The sequence below is a fragment of the Stenella coeruleoalba genome, assembly GCF_951394435.1.
Source record: "Stenella coeruleoalba genome assembly, chromosome: 12".
Lineage (NCBI taxonomy): Eukaryota > Metazoa > Chordata > Mammalia > Artiodactyla > Delphinidae > Stenella > Stenella coeruleoalba.
This window is the reverse complement of record NC_137158.1, coordinates 61,699,541-61,719,758: the sequence shown is the minus strand read 5'-3', so window position 1 is coordinate 61,719,758 and position 20,218 is coordinate 61,699,541. Positions and strand designations below refer to the sequence as shown.

The 20,218-nt window shown below is 41.7% G+C and overlaps 1 protein-coding gene across 5 annotated transcripts in view; it reads left to right on the top strand.

Annotated features, from left to right (window-relative positions):
- Positions 1-5,559, top strand: part of SGK1 (serum/glucocorticoid regulated kinase 1) — a 110,825-nt gene extending 105,266 nt beyond the window's left edge. For 2 of the 5 annotated variants that reach the window (XM_079938843.1, XM_079938842.1), the window contains exons 3-12: positions 623-698; positions 1,114-1,218; positions 1,321-1,404; positions 1,505-1,636; positions 1,906-2,018; positions 2,361-2,484; positions 2,919-3,014; positions 3,510-3,665; positions 3,770-3,859; positions 4,240-5,554. In XM_079938843.1, the coding sequence (XP_079794969.1) occupies positions 623-698; positions 1,114-1,218; positions 1,321-1,404; positions 1,505-1,636; positions 1,906-2,018; positions 2,361-2,484; positions 2,919-3,014; positions 3,510-3,665; positions 3,770-3,859; positions 4,240-4,407 (1,144 nt within the window). In that variant the 3' untranslated portion in view covers positions 4,408-5,554. Of the gene's footprint in view, positions 1-622; positions 699-1,113; positions 1,219-1,320; positions 1,405-1,504; positions 1,637-1,905; positions 2,019-2,360; positions 2,485-2,918; positions 3,015-3,509; positions 3,666-3,769; positions 3,860-4,239 lie in introns of all 5 variants that reach the window. The other 3 variants (XM_079938845.1, XM_079938844.1, XM_079938841.1) reach the window with 3 other exon arrangements.
- The last annotated feature ends 14,659 nt before the right edge of the window (positions 5,560-20,218 follow it).

Genomic DNA, 20,218 nt, shown 5'->3' with positions numbered 1-20,218 from the left:
GTGGGGAGCCCTTTTCTCTTTAAGTTCTAATTATTTCAAACATTTAAAGCATTACAATTAATTTGCTGATTTGGCTTGTTCTGGAAATGCAAGGTAAAATTTTCTTTTTTATAAACGTATTTATTTTTGGCTGCGTTGGGTCTTCGTTGCTGTGCCCAGGCCTAGTTGTGGTGCGCGGGGGCTACTCTTTGTTGCGGTGCGTGGGCTTCTCATTGTGGCGGCTTCTCTTGTTGCGGAGCACAAGGGCTCTAGGCGCGCTGGCTTCAGTAGTTGTGGCGCGCGGGCTCAGTAGCTCCCGCGGCATAGTGGGATCTTCCCGGACCAGGGCTCGAACCCGTGTCCCCTGCGTTAGCAGGGGGATTCTTAACCACTGCGCCACCAGGGAAGTCCCAATAAAATTTTCATATTTGCCTAATTCACCCCCTCTCTCCTTGAAGAACCACCCTCTGTGTTTAACTGGGTTTATCATTTTGGCTGTTATTTTCTCTCACTGAGTAATTGACTTGTGTGTTTTTAAATACTGAATCCCCCGGAAAGGTTGAGCCAGAAATTCACTATTGGTGTTGGTCTGCCCTCACGTGGCGAGTTAGGATGTTCAACGTTGCTCCTTTCTTCTCTGCAGCCCTGAAGTTCAGTCCATTTTGAAAATCTCCCAACCTCAGGAGCCTGAGCTCATGAATGCCAACCCTTCTCCTCCAGTAAGTGTTCTCTATTCGTGATGCATCCGTGGAGAATCTTGTAAATGAGTCAGTTAGTTTTCCTATGTTGATGAATTATAAAATAGCATTTGAATTAGCGTCAAGGCAGGAATGCCTCGTTGGTTCATGGCAAACAAGTGATGTAAGCACTTAAGTATGAGTCAGTGGAGTATTTTAAAAGACATATTTCATAAAAGTTTTCTGCTTAAGAACAACACGATTATATACAGTTTCCATACTCTCATTTGAAATATTTGCATGTATGGATGAAAAGGAGTTTGGAATGTGTTTATAGATGTCTGGGGACCTGCCCCTGTCATTTGCAGATGTACCACCTTTTTGCATTGCCTATACTTTATTAATCTCTATCTTCCTTTGAAGCAAGGATATTAAAAGAAAACCTTTTATTTTCCAGCCGAGTCCTTCTCAGCAAATTAACCTGGGCCCATCATCCAACCCTCATGCTAAACCATCTGACTTTCACTTCTTGAAAGTGATCGGGAAGGGCAGTTTTGGAAAGGTAATTTCACATCTGAAGCTCTCATTATTTATAGTCTTTCATATGCTCATTTTACATCTCCCTGGATGTGAACAGGAAAATGATCTTTAATTTCAATTTCAGGTTCTCCTGGCAAGACACAAAGCCGAAGAAGCATTCTATGCAGTCAAAGTTTTACAAAAGAAAGCGATCCTGAAAAAGAAGGAGGTATGAGATGGGCTTGGAGATAGACATTCAGTAGACATTACCTTGCCATCTTGGTGCCACGTTGAAATTTGCCACTAAATCTTGATTGTCCTTTTTCTAGGAAAAGCATATTATGTCGGAGCGGAATGTTCTCCTGAAGAACGTGAAACACCCTTTCCTGGTGGGCCTTCACTTCTCTTTCCAGACGGCTGACAAACTGTACTTTGTCCTAGACTACATTAACGGTGGAGAGGTGAGCAGAGAGGATGGGAGCTGACCCCTGGCTGTCCCATGCATAGCCTGCTTTGTTTTAATTTGAGAGGAAAGTTTTTAAAAGATAATTAGTGGGGGAAGAGTTACCAGATTTAGTATTTCCTTTAACCTGCCAGCATTCAGATGGCTTATAAACTATTTAGGGCCACTTCCTGCAATTGTCCTCTTTAGCTATATATGTCAAGACAGAGCCAATGCATTGTCCGGGGTTTCTGGCAACCCAGGCTAACTCTGTTCTATCTCCTACAGTTGTTCTACCATCTCCAGAGGGAGCGATGCTTCCTGGAACCACGGGCTCGGTTCTATGCTGCTGAAATAGCCAGTGCCTTGGGTTACCTGCACTCTCTGAACATCGTTTATAGGTGAGCTGAAGGGCTCTTAAGACTCCTTTCCTTGTGTAAAGGAGACATAGCCCGGCCTTTGACAGGGCCTTAAAATAATCTGTTTAGGCACAACTTGGTCACCTAAAACCAGGTCCCCGGCATGTGACCCATCTGTTGACTCCCTGCCACGAGGGAACTAGCCAATGAGGATTGTGCCTCATCCAGAATAGATAAACAGAACAAGGACCCCCTTTTAGATTCACTAACACAACTACAGTGAATGCAAAGTGCTTCCGATAGCCCTAGTGGTGATCTTTACGGAGGATTGCTAATGCGGTGAAATTAACTTAATACGACTACTTTCCTTTTTTTTTTTTACAGAGACTTAAAGCCAGAGAATATTTTGCTGGATTCACAGGGACACATTGTCCTTACTGACTTTGGACTCTGCAAGGAGAACATTGAACACAATGGCACGACATCCACCTTCTGCGGCACACCCGAGGTAGGCGAACTCCTGGTCCACACCCCTCCAGGAAGGGATCACTGCAGTGACTCTTAACTACTGAAAGAACAAGCTGTTTTCGGAGATGATTTAATCCAGTTCAGTGCAAGTAAAATACACTGGCTGTTGGAGGCATGAGAAATTCCAAGGCCTCACGGTGCTTTAATTAAAGTGAGCTGTTTGTAAGGTCCACACTATAAAAGGTTCTAAACCCCTAAGTAAGATATCCGAGGAGGGCCCAATAGCTTTCAAAACATCAGGACATGTAAGTGGCCAGTCAGCCTCAAAGCCAGCAGTTTTATCAGGAAGTAGTTTAAAGAAATATATCCTCCAAGTGGACCCAGGGTCTCTCAGCCCTTTCAAAGTGCATGCCTGGTCTTGGGATTACCTCGTTTCAGGGGCTCTGAACTCTCTTTTCCTGGTGTGTCTTTCAGTATCTTGCACCTGAGGTACTTCATAAGCAGCCTTATGATAGGACCGTGGACTGGTGGTGTCTGGGGGCCGTCTTATATGAGATGCTCTATGGCCTGGTGAGTAGCCCATTGAAAATCGTGAAATATTGCCCTGGGTTGATACATTTCTCCCTAGAATGTAGTCTTAAAAATCTAGACTTAGTCTTAAAAATCCAGACTTATCTGGGCACACAAGCCCCATTGCAGACCTGATCATCACGTCTTGCCCTCTATCAGTATGCTTATCAAATGCTGATGAGAGAGGCATATTGGTTAAGCTATAGGTATTTTAGGGTAAACCGTTACCTAGTGGATTTTTTTCTTTTGTAAGTTCACATTTTACTAGGTGTGACCACACTTAACCTATGTGAGAGTGAAAAACATGGCTTATTAACATCTACCCCCCGATAAGGGTGGAAAATGTAGACACTTAAAAATCTAAGGCAAAGAAAACCTATCAGGCGATAAACTTTGTCCAAACCAGCTTCGTATATTACGTTTAAGTCTTTCTTGGTAATGGATGCTCTCCAAAACTTGCAGTTAAGTGGTAAGTAATCTTCCTGCTTCTTTCAGCCTCCATTTTATAGCCGAAACACAGCTGAGATGTACGACAACATTCTGAACAAACCCCTCCAGTTGAAGCCAAATATTACAAATTCTGCAAGACACGTCCTGGAGGGCCTCCTGCAGAAGGACAGGACAAAGAGGCTTGGTGCCAAGGATGACTTTGTGAGTCATTTTTTCCTCTCCTCCCGGGCTGCATGGGTAGAGCCCTAGACCTCGCCGCCCTTCTTGAATTTCACTCTTCTAAATTCGTGCTCCTTTCTCAACAGATGGAGATTAAGAATCACGTCTTCTTCTCCCTAATTAACTGGGATGATCTCATTAATAAGAAGATTACTCCCCCTTTTAACCCAAATGTGGTGAGTATCTCTCTCATGAGTGTGCACAGGCCCAGAGGGCCTTTCTTTAAGTCAGAGTTGCTGTTGGTAGTGGTGGAAGGGGAAGGGCCCTCAGGGAATAAATTGGCATTCGTAAGCCATTATTTTACCCACAGAAGAAAGAACTTTTGTCCCAACAAAACTCACGTTATTTTTCCACACCTTTTATAAATTACGGTAGCAAAAGACGGAAAGTAAGCATGGTCCTCATAGTTGAAACTTTGTGTGGCCTTTGGGTTTTGTGCTTGAAATGGTTGCTGATGGTGGAAGTTGCCATATGGTGCCTGCATGAGAATTTCCCTTTCTTGTCTCCATTGTGAATTCTTGACATCGAGTACTGTTTTCTTCCCTTCCTGCATCAGAGTGGACCCAGCGACCTGCGGCACTTTGATCCCGAGTTTACCGAAGAGCCAGTCCCCAACTCCATCGGTCGGTCGCCCGACAGTATCCTCCTCACAGCCAGCGTCAAGGAAGCGGCCGAGGCCTTCCTGGGCTTTTCCTACGCACCTCCCGTGGACTCTTTCCTCTGAATGGTCTTAGGGTTGGTTGTGAAGGATTTTACGGGCGTTTTTGAAATGTTTTAGTTAGCCTTTTGGCAGAGCTGCCAGCTGACAGGACATCTTAAAAGAGAATTTGCACATCCCTGGAAGCTTGCACATCTTGGCAATCTTATTGCACACTGTTTGCTGGAAGCTTTTCGAAGAGCACATCCTCCTCAGTGAGCTTGTGAGGTTTTCCTTTATCCTTCCTTCCAATGTGGTGCTATCTCTGAAATGAGCAGTAGAGGGCCGCCCCAGGCAGATGCAGTGGTCTCATTCTTAGGAGGACGCTGTTCGGAGAAGGAGCTTCTGAAGGTCTGTCCGGGCCGTGATAACGCATCTTATGAAACGTGCCTTTTCTGATGAGATCGTGTTAGCTCCAAAGTTCTTCCTGTTGCCGAGTGTTTCCGTTCTGTTTTTCCTTGTGGACTTTCCTGTGTGATCAGCCGTATGAGTGTGGTATGCTTGCTCACAGAAGGACTCAGTTATAAGCATCAATGTGACACTTGCAGGACACTACAACGTGGGACATTGTTTGTTTCTTCCATATTTGGAAGATAAATTTATGTGTAGGCTGTTTTTTTTTGTAAGATATAGTTAATAACTAAAATTTATCGAAAATGGTCTTGCAATGACTTGTATCCAGATGCTTAAAGAAGCATTGCTGCTACAAATATTTCTATTTTTAGAAAAGGTTTTTATGGACCAATGCCCCAGTTGTCAGTCAGAGCCTGGTGTTTTCATTGTTTAAAATATCACCTGTAAAATGGGCATTATTTATGTTTTTGGGTTTTTTTGTTTCTTTTTTGCATTCCTGATAATTATATGTATTGTATAAAGAAAGTCTGTACATTGGGTTATAACACTAGTATATTTAAACTTACAGGCTTATTTGTAATGTAAACCACCATTTTAATGTACTGTAATTAACATGGTTATAATAATGTACAATTCTTTCCCCCCCTCCCTACCACACACCTTTTTTTGTGTGTGATAAACCAACTTTGGTTTGCAATAAAACCTTGAAAAATATTTGCAGAAATTGTGTCATGTGTGTTATTTTGTAAATTTCAGTTAAGGGGACAATAGCAGATCTCTTTAAAATTTAAAACCGGGGAAATGGCTGCTGTAGTTTACAGCTCAGTGGCTTGATTTCCTCCAATAGCATCAGCTTCTGACTCTAAGAGAGAATAGGGTGGTCTTAAAGCCAATTATTTTTTTTTTTCTTTGGTGGGAGGCTGCATTGCATGACTTGCAGAATCTTAGTTCCCAGACCAGGGAGAACCCATGCCCCCTGCAGTGGAAGGACACAGAGTCCTAACCACTGGGCCACCAGGGGATTCTCTAAAGCCAATTTATGTCAGTCATTATCCATAAATCCATCCAAACAAGTCCTTGTCAATTTAACTCTCAAGGACAGCCATGAAGTAATGATCCCTATACTCTTGCCTGCCCTGTGAAGTTGGCTGTCTGTCTGACATTTGGCATTTGACATTTGAAGTAACAGGTAATTCTTTCAACAAATACTTGGTGCCTTCCCTGGTGCCAGGCTCTATTCTGAGTGCTGGGGATAAAGCAATGAGCAAAGCTGACAGATCTGCCCTTACACATCCTGGTGGGAAAGACAGACTTTCAATAACGCAGTTTGTCGAAATGGAAATCGGGATAACAGTCTGTAAGTGTATGAGAATGCCACTGAAGAGGGTGAGGGTGTTTGTCATACATGGCTATGTTCCCAAAATGCTGAGCCGGCAGGACTCCTGGTTCGTGAGAGTAACCAGAGCCGGAACAAGTCCAGTGTCAGCTCAGGGAAGGACCCTGGCAGGAGCATGTCCCTGGTTTGGACCAGAAGCCACTGAAGCTGGTGTGCACCCAGCACTGCATGGGCCCACCCGACTGATGTTCAGAGGCCTTCCCTAGAGCTCATCCCATTGGAATATTTCCTGTGGGAGAAAGGAAAGGGGCTTGATATTAGGAGATAATCATCTTGCGTCCAAGTTGTTTGGACTTTTTCACTTTTCTAGGCCTTCCACAAATTTCCTAGCATACGCGGGATTCTCCAATAGTTGGCCTTGCTGCTGCTCTAAGCCTACTGCACACCCTCTACCCTGACCTGTTAGTTTGCACAGGGATTTCCCCAGGGAAAGTAGTGGTCATTTTCCCTTTTATCATGGCTCTTATATCTCACCTCTCCCAGAAGGCTTGTAAGGGTTGAACAGGTGTTGGAGATCACTTAGTCTGTCTCTCTTGAGTCAATGACTTCTTGCTGAAGGGGAACCCCAGATCAAGCTCTGCATTTGAGTTACGGCTCTGCCCTACAGACATGAGCTGCATATTATAAACCCCTTACCAAACCCAAATGCCAAAATCGACAATGGTGACAAAGAAAGTCTAAAGTCCTAGTAATGACTGATGCTAGCCCTGACAAAAAGGCTTTCTGCATATCTCCCCCTCATTCTCATGATCAATAACAGTTAAGAGTTCCTCTTTGAACAATAAGTACTTAAATCACTTTTTTTATCTGAACATAAGTCTTGCAGCCCGGACTCTCCCATCTAATTATAGATAACTGAGAGGGGTTAATCATGGATTACAAAGCTTTTTAATTTTTTAAGGGTAGAAATTTGGTTTATGGCTTCAGTCAGTCACTGTGTAAGATCTGATTTGCATTGCTGGAGAGTTGATAAGAGCCAGAGGAGTCCCAAGTGTCACATAAACAGGAGGAGATTAAATCAAACACAGGTGGGTGGGAAAGGAACAGGGCAAGAACAGGGAAGTCCAGAAAGAAAAAGGGATCAACTAAAAAAAAGGCAAATATTTATTAAACACTATGATGTCAAATAGCATATGTGCAGAGGTATCTTTTATCTAGGGCCGTGGGGCACATCCCTGTCAGCATTTGAAACTACATTTGAGCATTATGGTTGGTAAAAGGGACAATTCCAATTCCAAGGAAGCCCTGGTGGTAATTTCTTGATCTTGGTGGTTTCAGGCGTGATTTTGCTTTTTGATATTTTATCAAGCTAAATACTTATGATACGTGAATTTTCTATATGTTTGTTATATATCAATAAAAAAGTTTACTTAAAAATACATGGTATGGGGCTTCCCTGGTGGCGCAGTGGTTGAGAATCTGCCTGCCAAGGCAGGGGACGCGGGTTCGAGCCCTGGTCTGGGAAGATCCCACATGCCGCGGAGCAACTAGGCCCGTGAGCCACAAGTACTGAGCCTGCGCGTCTGGAGCCTGTGCTCCGCAACAAGAGAGGCCACGATAGTGAGAGGCCCGCGCACCGCGATGAAGAGTGGCCCCCACTCGCCGCAACTGGAGAAAGCCCTCGCACAGAAACAAAGACCCAACGCAGCCAAAAATAAAATATAAATAAATAAATTAATTTAAAAAAATACATGGTATGACAGAAACAGGATGTTATGGGAACACAGAGGAGGGACTTCTTATCCAATCTGGGGGTCAGGGAAAGGGGCTAAGTTTTCCGGGAGTTTAGGACAGAGAGGCTTAGGGAGGTCTGAAGGGCTCAGGTAGATTGTCTTGGGAACTGGATCTTGAAAGTGAGGCAGAAAGTAGGGCCTTCCAGGTCTGGCTGGTAGAGGTGGGGAGCCAGGGGGCAGCCTGCCTAAGCACAGTGAATGGGGTATTGGAAAAAGGGAGGGTCTCAGGCAGACCTAGGTCAGAATCCCAGCTCCACCCATCTGCTTTCTAGCATTGGGCAAGTAGTAACTTGGGCAAACCTCTCCTAACTTCAGTTTCTTTAGGGGGAGAAATGCATCCACTGCCTATCTTTTCTCAGTTATATGTGAGACAAGGTCAGAAGGAACTGGAATTAAAAACGCTAATTAATCTCTTCTTTCCCCACTCATTACCTTTCTTACCTTTCTCAATTCCCCCTACTCTTTAGCAGATTATAGGGGGAAAAAAGATGTTAAAGAGCAGTGAGGGACTTCCCTGGTGGTCCAGTGGTTAGGAATACGCCTTCCAATGCAGGGGAAGCGGGTTCGGTCCCTGGTCAGAGAACTAAGATCCCACGTGCCGCGGAGCAACTAAGCCCGCTCGCCTCAACAGAGCCCACGCGCTCTGGAGCCCGTGTGCCACAACTAGAGAGAGAAGCCTGCGCGTCGCAACGAAAGACCTCACATGCCACAACTAAGACCCGACGCAGCCAAAAATAAACAAATAAATAAATATCTAAAAAAAAAAGAGCAGTGAGAAGTCATTTTGGATAAGGAGATGGACCTTGTGATTGATGTTCTTCGAAGTTTCGTGGAGATGTTTAGATTTCATTAGGTAGTAAAATGAAGCATCTGGAGGTTTTCCATGAGGAAAAGGCGTGATCAAAAGGCATGTTCTGGTGACTCTTGGCAAGAGTTGTGAGTGTGGGGAGAGCTTTGGAATTAAAAAAATAACAGTAATAAGGAAGCCACTTAGGAGACTTCTGACAATCATCCCATTGGTGGTGGCGATAAAAGGTTAGAGAGAGATGTAACTTCATGAATCAGTGGAGCTTCATGAGTTGCTGGGAATGGAGAGAGAAGAAGGATGAATCAGTGTAGTTTATTTCTTTAATGTAGTTGACTCCACCTACTGAAGTGCTTGTCACAGCTGCAACAATAGCATTTAGGACAAAAACCACCCACCAGTTTCTTCAATATCCCCAAAGCATAATAAATCAGCTGATAGATAACCAATCAGTGTACTTGGCAAGGCGAGATGTTACACATTGTACTCAATCTCTACCGCATCCTGTTAAGACATTTCTCACCTCATCCATCAAAAAGCTCCCCAAATCCTACTCCATATGCCTCAAGCCCTGTATTAGGAGCATAAATGATGTTAAACTTAACCTGTTGTGAATCATAACAACATTTCTATTAAGAAAAACACACTCATCCAAATTAATTAAGCTCAATTTGAGAAATTGGTTAAATGCTTTTTCACATTGCATGAAAATTGTTAGCCAGGCACAAAAACTAACAAATTATTAGTGCTCAGACTCCACTTGTGGCTTACGTGTGATCTTTCCTAGTCTGCCTTGCCCACTGCATACTTGCTCTATAAGAACGTGTTTAATATATATATATATATAAATATATATATATATATGTTTTCTCTGCTTTCCACACCTCTTCCATGAAGGACTTTAGCAGCAAGATTCAGAGCAATCCTGGAGGCTTATTTAGTGTTTACCTATAACATTATGTTCAGACAGATATGTTTATGTATTTGGATAGCTTGGAAACCATGGACTCTGATGGGCAGGGTTCTTAGTTTCCTCTTTTCTGTGTGGTCTGTTCTGTTCTCCACTTACTGTACCACAGCAGGCATGATGATGATGCTGTAACAACAATATAGAAGCTACAGACTGTTCAAAAGAAAATATATACGCATAATCACTCCGGTCAACAGCAGAAAAAGGATCATAATCATAAAGACATAGTGTCACTTTACAGACACAAATAGAAAACACATGAGCGGCTGTCAACTTGTTCATGGCATCTGGATGATTTTAACACAGTTCTGCTCAGCCTTATTTTACTGCCTCTTTGGCTTAGTCATAGACTCCAGACCTCGTATTCCAGAGGCCAAAGTCATCACCTTCCCTAGCCAGACCTAAACCATTTGATTCCAAGTGAGTTGCAGTGTTGCTAGCAAAGGTCAGCACAGATCTATTTGTTTTGGCAATAATTAATTAAAGTTCATTTAATTAGGTTATTTAGGGTTAAGCTGGAAACAATTTGGGGTCTGAATTGCAAACAATGATTATATTTTCCTCTGAAAGATCATGAAAAAGAGACATACAGGATGATCTGATGCTTGAATTAAATTATATGCTACCTAATAATAATGGACAATTTGAGATAAGTTTAGAGAAAATATAATTTTTCAAACATATGTGACAACTCTTAAAATTATAGCAAATAAAAGAATAAATAATCAGGGAGGAGGAAAGGATGTGCGTGCTTCCTTAGAGTTTTCTTTTATTTATAAATGGATAACACGCTCTTGGTTAAATAAATCAATAAAAACATGGTGGGTCAAAATGAGTAATAATTTCACGATTGCCTCGCTGCTCAGTTATTCCCATCCCAATTTTCCCTTGCAGGAGATAACCAATAGTAAGCTTTTTTGGTGTATCCTTTTAGAAATTTGATAGGCACATGCAAGCATAAAGGATTCTAATAACACAGAATTAGAATTTTAAAGGAGGGAGCAGAGGAGGTGTCTTGATCGCTGGTTGATTTTTTTTAAGTTGTCTTAATTGATTATATTTTTTAAAAGTTCAAAATCTCATTTGTGTGAGTCTAGTGCTTAAAAATTTTTGGTGTAACACAACCCTTATACTGCATGCCAACTTTTTCATCTGGGAAATGAAGACAAACAAATCTGGTTTCATGTTGCAGAATAAACAAAGCTGTAGGCTCACAGAGACAGGAGACTTGACTTTCAAGGTTGCCCTTTGCAACTATGTATGATTTTTGCCTTGTCCACAGGCTTTAGAAGCTAACAGCTCAGCAACTTCATTCTGGCTGCACTCTAACATAGCTAGGAACCACCTTGATTTTCCAGTCACTAAGCAGCTGTTTCATGCCTAGGGCATACCTGAATATTCTCACAAAAGTGACCTGATTAGGGGATAATACTTTCCCTTCCAACCATCCCTATATTCCTTTAAGTCATTCTCCCTATTAACTATCCTGTCCTTTCCAGTATCGTAAAATTGTAAAAATGTCAGGGGCGGGAGGAATCACTACTAGCTCCAGGGGTCATAAACTCAATGCCTTCAGGAGCCAGGGCTGGAAATCATATTAGATGAAGACAGTAGGAGCCATGGACCATGCGTTTTCTCTTAAAAGCATTGAAATTAAAATAAAAATCAGAAACCACTGTGTTGGCCAAGTGAAATGAGTCTATGGTCAGAAACATCTGCAAGTGTTATAGACTAATCTCATATGCAATTATGTAAAATTCAATGGCTTGCCCTCGCTTTTGCATTCTTGTCCATTCATTATCTAGGAACAACACAACAAAAAGCAAAACGCCAAACACTGGGGATTGAAAGCTCTGCTTCTCCCAACTAAACAACAGTGAGGAAGGAATGGGTTTACAGGGACACTGGTTTGGCATTAAATGACACAAAATCCATCAGAGACTCTTCCCAGCTTCTAATCACATGCACACACCTGGTGGCCCCAATGTCCATCAGAATTCCATCACCAGTTTTGGAAAGGAAGTGGGCAGACTCCCTGGTGTATCATCCAGGAACATTGAAGGGGCCCCCTTTAGAGCAGACCACTCATTTGCTCACGCATTGTTTATAATAATCTGAAGAATTTTCTGTCTTCCATAAAAGAACAAGGAAAAAGCTTGGCCAAGCCACCCAGAGTTCCAAAGAACATGCAGCCAAAAAAAGATATGTTAAGGAAGGCAGCCTAATAAATTAGGAAAACCTCTGATTCTTTTGTGTGTGTCATTTTTTTTGTGTGTATGTGTCATTTTTTTTTTTTTTAATTTATTTTTGGCTTCATCGGGTCTTTGTTGCTGTGAGTGGGCTTTCTCTAGTTGCGGCGAGCGGGGGTTACTCTTCGTCGCAGTGCGCAGGCTTCTCATTGCGGTGGCTTCTCTTGTTGTGGAGCATGGCTCTAGGCATGCGGGCTCAGCAGTTGTGGCTCACGGGCTCTAGAGTACAGGCTCAGTAGTTGTGGCTCACGGACTTAGTTGCTCTGTGACATGTGGGATCTTCCCGGACCAGGGCTCGAACCTGTGGCCCCTGCATTGGCAGGAGGATTCTTAACCACTGCGCCATGAAGGAAGTCCCGAAAACCTCTGATTCTTGAAACCCGGTCTTTCTGAGCCTTGGTTTCTTTTTTCCCCAAATTGGGACTAAAAGCACTTCTTTTGTACTGTAGAAGATCTGAGGTAATGTGTCAGGATGAAGAAAAATGTATTTTAATTTAACAAGACAGTAAGTAATGGTGCTGTTGGTACTTGCCTGGGGAGCGAGGAGCCAGGACCACGCAAACCTTCTGTCCATAAGTTTCATAACTTAAAACATAGCTTCCCATCGGTTCCTCCAGCTGCGCGTCTTTGGAAGGGTGGAGAACAGTCATGTGCCCTCAGATTCGCAGGCACACCCACCCTTCCAGCGGCAGGCAAATTGTGAAAAGTAGGCTGAATAAATTTTCCCACATTCTGGTTTCATGGAGTTTAAGGTGTTTCTAATTATCCCAAAGGATTATTAAACTCTTCAAATTAAATTTTTTTAGGCTTCTCTAATACACATGCATCATAAAATAAGGGAGAATTACACTACATTACTCACCAATGAAACCAGAGTGGCATAGTGCTGCAATAGCCTATCACCCCATGTTAACCTTTTCTTTAAAGAGAGAAAGGGTGAGTGACACAAAAGTTTTGTTCTTTATTTTTTCATCATTGCTAATAGCAGTACAGTCAAATCCATGGAAGAAACCTAGGGTTGTTGGGAGTGTATCTGGATATAAACCAGAAGATTTGGGTTCAGACTCAACCTCTGCCATGTTGGTAAGTCTCCTTTTCCATAAAACGGGGAAGTATCCCTACTGGTGACTGTTCTGATTTCCTCACAGACCAATGCAAAGTTCCAACAAGAGAGACAATGTAGAAGAATAGGCTTTGCTGACCAGGAAGTGATAAACTAGTGTCTGATGCTTCCTAGAAAACATGATGCTTTGAACTATACCAATTTACACAGTCGTTAATGTTAAGACGTGAGGCCTCTAGGAGTCTGTCAAGATTTTTCTAACAGATTATCCTACTGAGAATACTGCTACCTAGTAGAAGTCAGTTTTTTAACACATGGCAATGCGCATGTTTATTTCCTTGCCTTTGAAAATTCTTCCCATTTAAAAGCAGGAAGCTTTTTGCAGGAATTAAATCCCCAAATGCAGAGAGTAAGAATTGTTCTCCATCTTGCTAATCCTTAACATGATGACATCATATACGTGAACAAGCAATCTAAAGTATAAGGTATAAAAGATATTACTAAATAAAGTATATGCAAATCTTTACTTCAGTATTCTTTAAGCTTTGTTTAAATGAAAATCACACAATGGAGAGAGAGATAGAAAGATAGAGATAGAGAAATAGAGGGAGAAAGAGAGAGGTGAGAGAGAGAGGGAAAGAGAGATTCTGATAACATGAGTCCTTGTCACTATTCAACATATTCCACAGAGCTTTAGCGGTCCCAGCCATGCAAGACAAACAAACAAACAAAACCAAAAATAGAAAAAGAAATAAGAAATATAAGCATCAAAAATGAAAAGACAAAATTGTCATTGATGCAGATGCTATAATTATATACACAGAAATACCAAAGAGATAAACAAACTATAAAACCTAATTGGGAGTTCATCAAGATGGCCTCATCCAGTATCTACTACCCAGCAAAAAAAAGTTAGACAATAGAATGGAAAAAAAAAAAAAAAGATTCTGTTTACAGATACAGCCAAATTTATAAAGTACCTAGGAATTAATGAACCTAACACAGAATGCACAAGGATTTTGTAGAGAAAAAAATTAGCTCAGTTAAGGGTTGTTTATGTTAGTGGACTGGATGTCCAATTTTGCAAAGATATTGATTCTCCAAAAATTTATCTATAGGTTTCAGTAAATTTTCAATGTAAATCTAAAAGGATTTTTTGGGCTGCATTGAAAAATTAATTGTGAGATGTATATGAAAGAGTAAGGTTCACTAATATTTCATATAAAATTTACACCAAATAATTGATCCACTATAATAGCAAATGGTGAGCAGAGATGGAAAACCAGATCTACCAGATCTTAAAACATAATACAAAGACCTGAAACAGTATTAAAACAACATGCTATTGGCACATGGACAGACAAAAGGACAAATGGGACAGAGAGATGGTATATAGAATATGAGATTAGTGACACCACAAATCAATGGAGAAACCAGAATATTTACCAAATGATATTAGGAAATTTAGCTCATTATTTGAAGAAAAATAAGTTGGATCTCTACTTCACACGACATTTAAAAATAAACATCAAATGGATTGAAAAAGACCTAAATATGAAAGATAAAAGTAATAGAAGAAAATATCAAAAAATATAGCAAGTCATTGATGAGCTAATTAATGGTCAGGCACATCAAATTGTCACCTTCTGGTTCGAGAGGCTAAGAGAGCCTTCTGTATGAGAATCATGGTTTGAGCAGGATTAAAGGATGGGAAGAAGTTTAATGAATGTGGAGTAAGCTTCCAGAGAAAGTAATGGTAACTTACATTCACAGAACACTTCCCACTATCACATAGTAACTCATTTACCTTATTACACTAATAAGGTAAATGGTAAAATATTTCTATTCCCTTCTCACAAATGTTAAAATTGAGGCTCTGAAAAGTTTAAATGAATAGACGCCCACGACTCAGACACCAGAGACTTCAGGGTGTCTTGTGAGCATCCTGGTATCTCTACTGAGCGGTGAGCCAAGCTCTCACCTCCAGGAATGTGTAGCCCAGCTATTTCAGTCTTCCTTCCCTAGAGATTGTCTTTTTATGAGATGAACACTTGAAACTGGAGAAAGGAACCAAAGGTCACCAATAAATAACTTTGGAATATGCAGCTCAGAGGTGAATGGGCCATTTTAAAGTGAAAGTCTCCATTAAAATGTGCTACAAATCTCCTGAAAGGCGGTTTCTTATGTTTAATGGTGTCTAAAGTCTATGTTTAAGGGATAGTAATCCATATGCTACATTCCTCATAGAGCTGTTGTGAGAATCAAATGAAAGAAGGAGCTTTTACATATGAGGAATTACTGTCCTAACTTTTAAAAAGTTTCCTGACACCCTTTAACAGTGTGTGAAATAACATCAACATCGGTCTGCAGCGCCACCCAGTGGACACAATAATGCTTTGCTTGATAGTTTCACGTGTCTTCCCTGTTTCAGGGGGTAAATATTACCTTTATTATATGTCTATTACTGAGGCATTTTGCTCACAGTATATTTCTCTCAGATTTTTTATTTATAAAAATTGTTTACATGACATTTTGCCGGTGAATTTTATTTTGATAAGTCAATATTTTTAAAAAGCCAAATTTCAGGTCATAAACTCATTTTACTCAGAATGCTTCGCCCTGTATAGCTGTCCTCGCCAGAATTGCAACCCAAGTGTCTGTCTGATAAACAGTCTGGGTTTTAACACAGGAGTACAAGTTGGGGGTATTGGAGCCATCTGTTTCCTGCTTGATTTGCCCATAAGTTGTACTTAAAATTGCTGAGTTCACACCTGAAACTTTTCTTGTTAATAGTTTGCCCATTCATACACATAGCATTGCTTTAATAAAAAAAATAATCTCTTGAGTTCTTTTTTCAATGTTAGGCACTGTGCTTAGCGCTATGGATACAATGACAAACAAAAAGGAATGCAGTCCCTGCCTTCGGGGAGTCTGCAATCTAGTCAGAGAGCTACATAATAATTAAGTAACCACACTATCAACTGAAAAAAACCCCACAACCTAAAAGTTGAGAATTATGTTTTCTTTGGTGGACAAAACTGAGGACTTAAGCCCGGTACGCAGCCTCTCAGATAGCTCTGAGGGACTGCTCCGAAGAGGTCAGGGAGAAGCCAGGATATATAGGAGTTTTTACAACAAAGACCAGGTAGTCAGAACTTCCAATGATTACTGTTAATTAAAGAAAACCAAATACCTCAAGTTAATGAACTTAGCACTTTTCTATGTTTGGGAAGATGCGAGTGTCCAGGCTCATTGAAATCACTCCTTTGAGAGACACCTTAGCTACCTAGGGCCAGTATCCTGTTCTCTCCCATTCTGAGTCCCCTGAGGGTGCACCTTTGCGGGTGACTGCAGTGGCTGAGAGCTTGGCAGTGGGCAGTGCATTTGTTTCCAGTTTGTCTCCATCCTGAGTTCCCCCAGGGCTCACCGCGGAGAGGGGGACCAAGACAGGGGTGGAGGGACGGCTGTAGTGGCTTAATGACTGCAACATCCTTTGTTTACTGATACGGCAGGCAACGTTTTTCATTCACAATACAAATGTTATTGCCTTACTTAGCTCAGGGAATGAGAACATTTGTTTCATTGTGCTTTTTAATTTTTTTTACTAAACATCAAGAATCTAACTTGTCCTCATGTATATCTGGGTGTTTGGGGGGGTGTTGGGTTTATAGTGGAAGACCTTGAAGCTCTTTTGTTTAAATTAACCCTGACGATCAGCAGGATGAAGTGTGTCCTCTGTGTGACAGGATAATAATGTGAAACAGTGAAATCTGGAGTCAGAAACACCAAATAAATCTTGTGGTCTCTTACTATTCTATTATTCACTTTTTCTTTTCTGTAAAATAACAATAGTAATAATACCTACCTTGACAGGGGAAAACCATGACTACTACAGTACATGGTACATAATAGGTGATTCATACTTTGCCTAAAGTACCATGTAATTAAACGCCACATGTTTTTTTTTTTTTTTTTTTGCGGTACGCGGGCCTCTCACTGTTGTGGCCTCTCCCATAGCGGAGCACAGGCTCTGGACGCGCAGGCTCAGCGGCCATGGCTCACGAGCCCAGCCGCTCTGCAGCATGTGGGATCTTCCCGGACCGGGGCACGAACCCATGTCCCCTGCATTGGCAGGCAGACTCTCAACCACTGCACCACCAGGGAAGCCCCGCCACATGTTTTTAATGCATCACTCATATTTCACTGGCCCCAAAACCAGTACATAAAGTTTAAAACAATAAGAAAAACAGTAAATGTGGCTCAAAAACAGGCAGAAATTAGTAGTTGAAAGAGCACAGTATATAACATTGTTATCTTTGAATGAAGATACAAGCTACTCACAATTCAAAGACATCTAGTGACTATCTCGAAATTCTTATTTAATAGCCCCAAGAGTTGGGCTAAGACAGATGTTCAAATTCAGTTGGTCAAATGAAGGAGGAAGCAAAACTTAATTGGTTAGCTTAGGTGTGCTAACTAGTTAAAAGGAGAAATGGAACTAGAACCCATGACTCTTAATTCTCTGGGTTGTGTCTCTCTAGACACCATAAAAAAAAAAAATGGACTTCTGGATATCTAAACAATATGAACAGAAAAGTCTTCTCAACACTGTTGGAAGCCTTGCCTTGCAGACAGGTTTTCAGGTCCTTCCCCTGTCTCACAATTGAGCAGAGGAAATGTATCAAATGTCGTTCCAGTTAGAAGAGTTTTCTGTCCTATTGAGTGCGTGCACATTCCTGGATACAACTCAAAGTATCTCTGAAGGGAAGGAAAGATTAAAGAGTTAACATCTCGGGGCTTCCCTGGTGGCGCAGTAGTTGAGAGTCCGCCTGCCGATGCAGGGGACACGGGTTCGTGCCCCGGTCCGGGAAGATCCCACATGCCGCGGAGCGGCTGGGCCCGTGAGCCGTGGCCGCTGAGCCTGCGTGTCTGGAGCCTGTGCTCCGCAACGGGAGAGGCCACAGCAGTGAGAGGCCCGCGTACCGCCAAAAAAAAAAAAAAGAGTTAGCATCTGTTGAAACCTACTTATATATTAAGCACTGTAAATACATTATCTTATTTCATCAGGTAAGTACTTATTCCTGAGTTATGGAAGGGAACTAGGGCTAGCAAGGACAAATAATGTTTCCATAGAGTTAGAGAACAGCAAAGACAGGATTCAAGTCAGGTCTTGCTGACCCCAGAGGGTCTGATATTTCCATTGCTCCCCAGTCAGAAGAGTGACCGATGAAAACAGAATGTGCTTCACTCTGACCTCAATATATTTTCTCCAGTCAACCAGCCATCATGGACCTTTATGTGGCATCTGGAAATTGAAAGCTGCTAATGTCAGTCTCTTCATTTTTACAGAGGAAAATGGTTAAGGGAGGTTAGGGAGGTTAAGATCCTTCTCAGAATATTACTAGAATCAAAATAGTGCCGTTAAAATAAGTGCATACTATTTTCTACTGTCTGCTTGGAGAAAAACCCATGTTTAGTGAGCTTTTATTAATATTTCTTTTTTCTGAGGCTCTGAGCACATTTTTGTAATTTTTTCCTCTGCATCATGGACTTTTGAGAAGGGCCCACAGGGTGGTTCTTCCTGGGCTTATGTTCTCATCATTGAATATGATACGGGAAGAAGGAAACTTGGAGGCCAAAGCTAATCTGGGCAAGAGCCTGGCGTCACGAGACCGTGATATTAATTTTCCAGATGACTTTGCAGCTGAGTTGGCTTAACTCTGTGACATTAGAAGATTGAAAGCAGGTAAGAAGTTTAGTGGAAGGACTATGCCTGCTAGGTCCCACGCATCCCGTACAGTCGGAGCAGTGCACAAGCATTGGCACTGACAGGCACACGCACGCTGAGCTCCAACAGCCCCTGAGACTTTCCAAAAGGGACACCTTTGCATTGTTTCTGCGCCTGCTCAGCGTGTGACCTCAGATTCCATGCACTCTTTCCAATGAAAATGTCCCATGAGATGGTCCACTAGAGAGGCATCCCACGTTTCCCAGGTGAGGGTTTCTGAGCAGCTGGGGTTCTCCACTCAGTGCTGTGCTCCGGGGAAACAACTTCTCACTGTGCTCTGATATGTAAAGCCACGAGCAAACCCACCAAGTCCTGTGCTGGGGGTGAAGGTCAGAGTCAGAACCAGATAGACAGAGACCAAACCAGATCATGCATCTCACCCCTGGACATACTGTCAAGGTTTTACCTGTCTCAGGACTTTCCACTTGCACTTCCCTTTTCCTGAAAGGCTGCCTCACCTGCTCTGCGTTTTGGTGAAGATGTGTTCCCTCTATTCTGTATAAAGCAGCTCGCCTAGAAATTATTCTGTCTCCCTATCACGTTTACTCCCTTTATCATACCACACTCTGGGACTACCCCGACAGTCCAGTGGTTAAGACTCTGCCTTCCAATTCCGGGGGTGCGGGTTTGATCCCTGGTCAGGGAACTGAGATCCCACATGCCGCGCGGTGTGGCCAAAAAAAAAAAAAAGGTGTGCAAATCATACCATGCTATGCAATTATTTATTTATGTCTCTTTGTAGAATGCAAGCTCCCGAGGGCAGAGACTTTATCCATCTGATCTCTATTAAATCCCTAGCATCATGCCTGGCACATAGTAAGTGCTCAGTAAATGTTTGTCGAATGAGTGAATGAGTGATTCACTTGTGTAATACTTTCCAGACATTTAAAAAACATCTCTGTGTTAGAAAAGCAAGGATGATAATACTTGAATCAATGCTAACTGGTCAATTTGTCAAAACAAACAAACAAAAAAACAAACAAATGAACAAAAAAAGTCACTACCCTGAAATTCAAACTTGAGACTAGAAAAAGGAGCTATAAGATTATACATGATAGCGTTAGAATTCAAAAAGATTATTGAAAGAATCACACAAGATGAAAGATGGTACAAAATGCATATAAAAGTCCAAAGAATCAACTTCACAGCTATAAAGTCAAAAAGTTGGACTTAACAGTACATGTGAGTATTGGACTATTTAATTTACTGCATTCTCGATATGTTACTTGCAAATGAAGCTTCCAAAAATCAAATGTGCTCTTACGCTGATTAACAGAAATATTGTGTCCAAAAGAAAAACGGTTCATTTTTTTACAAATAAAACAATACCAAGAGCAGAAAGTTTTCTTTCTGGCAAGATATTTCAAAAACAACCATTCAGATGGAAATGAGCACGGTGGAAAAAGTACTGAAACCAGATTCCAGAAGCAAATACAGTGACTGTCTAGCTGGGAAAGGAGGTGTTTGGGGCGGTATTTGC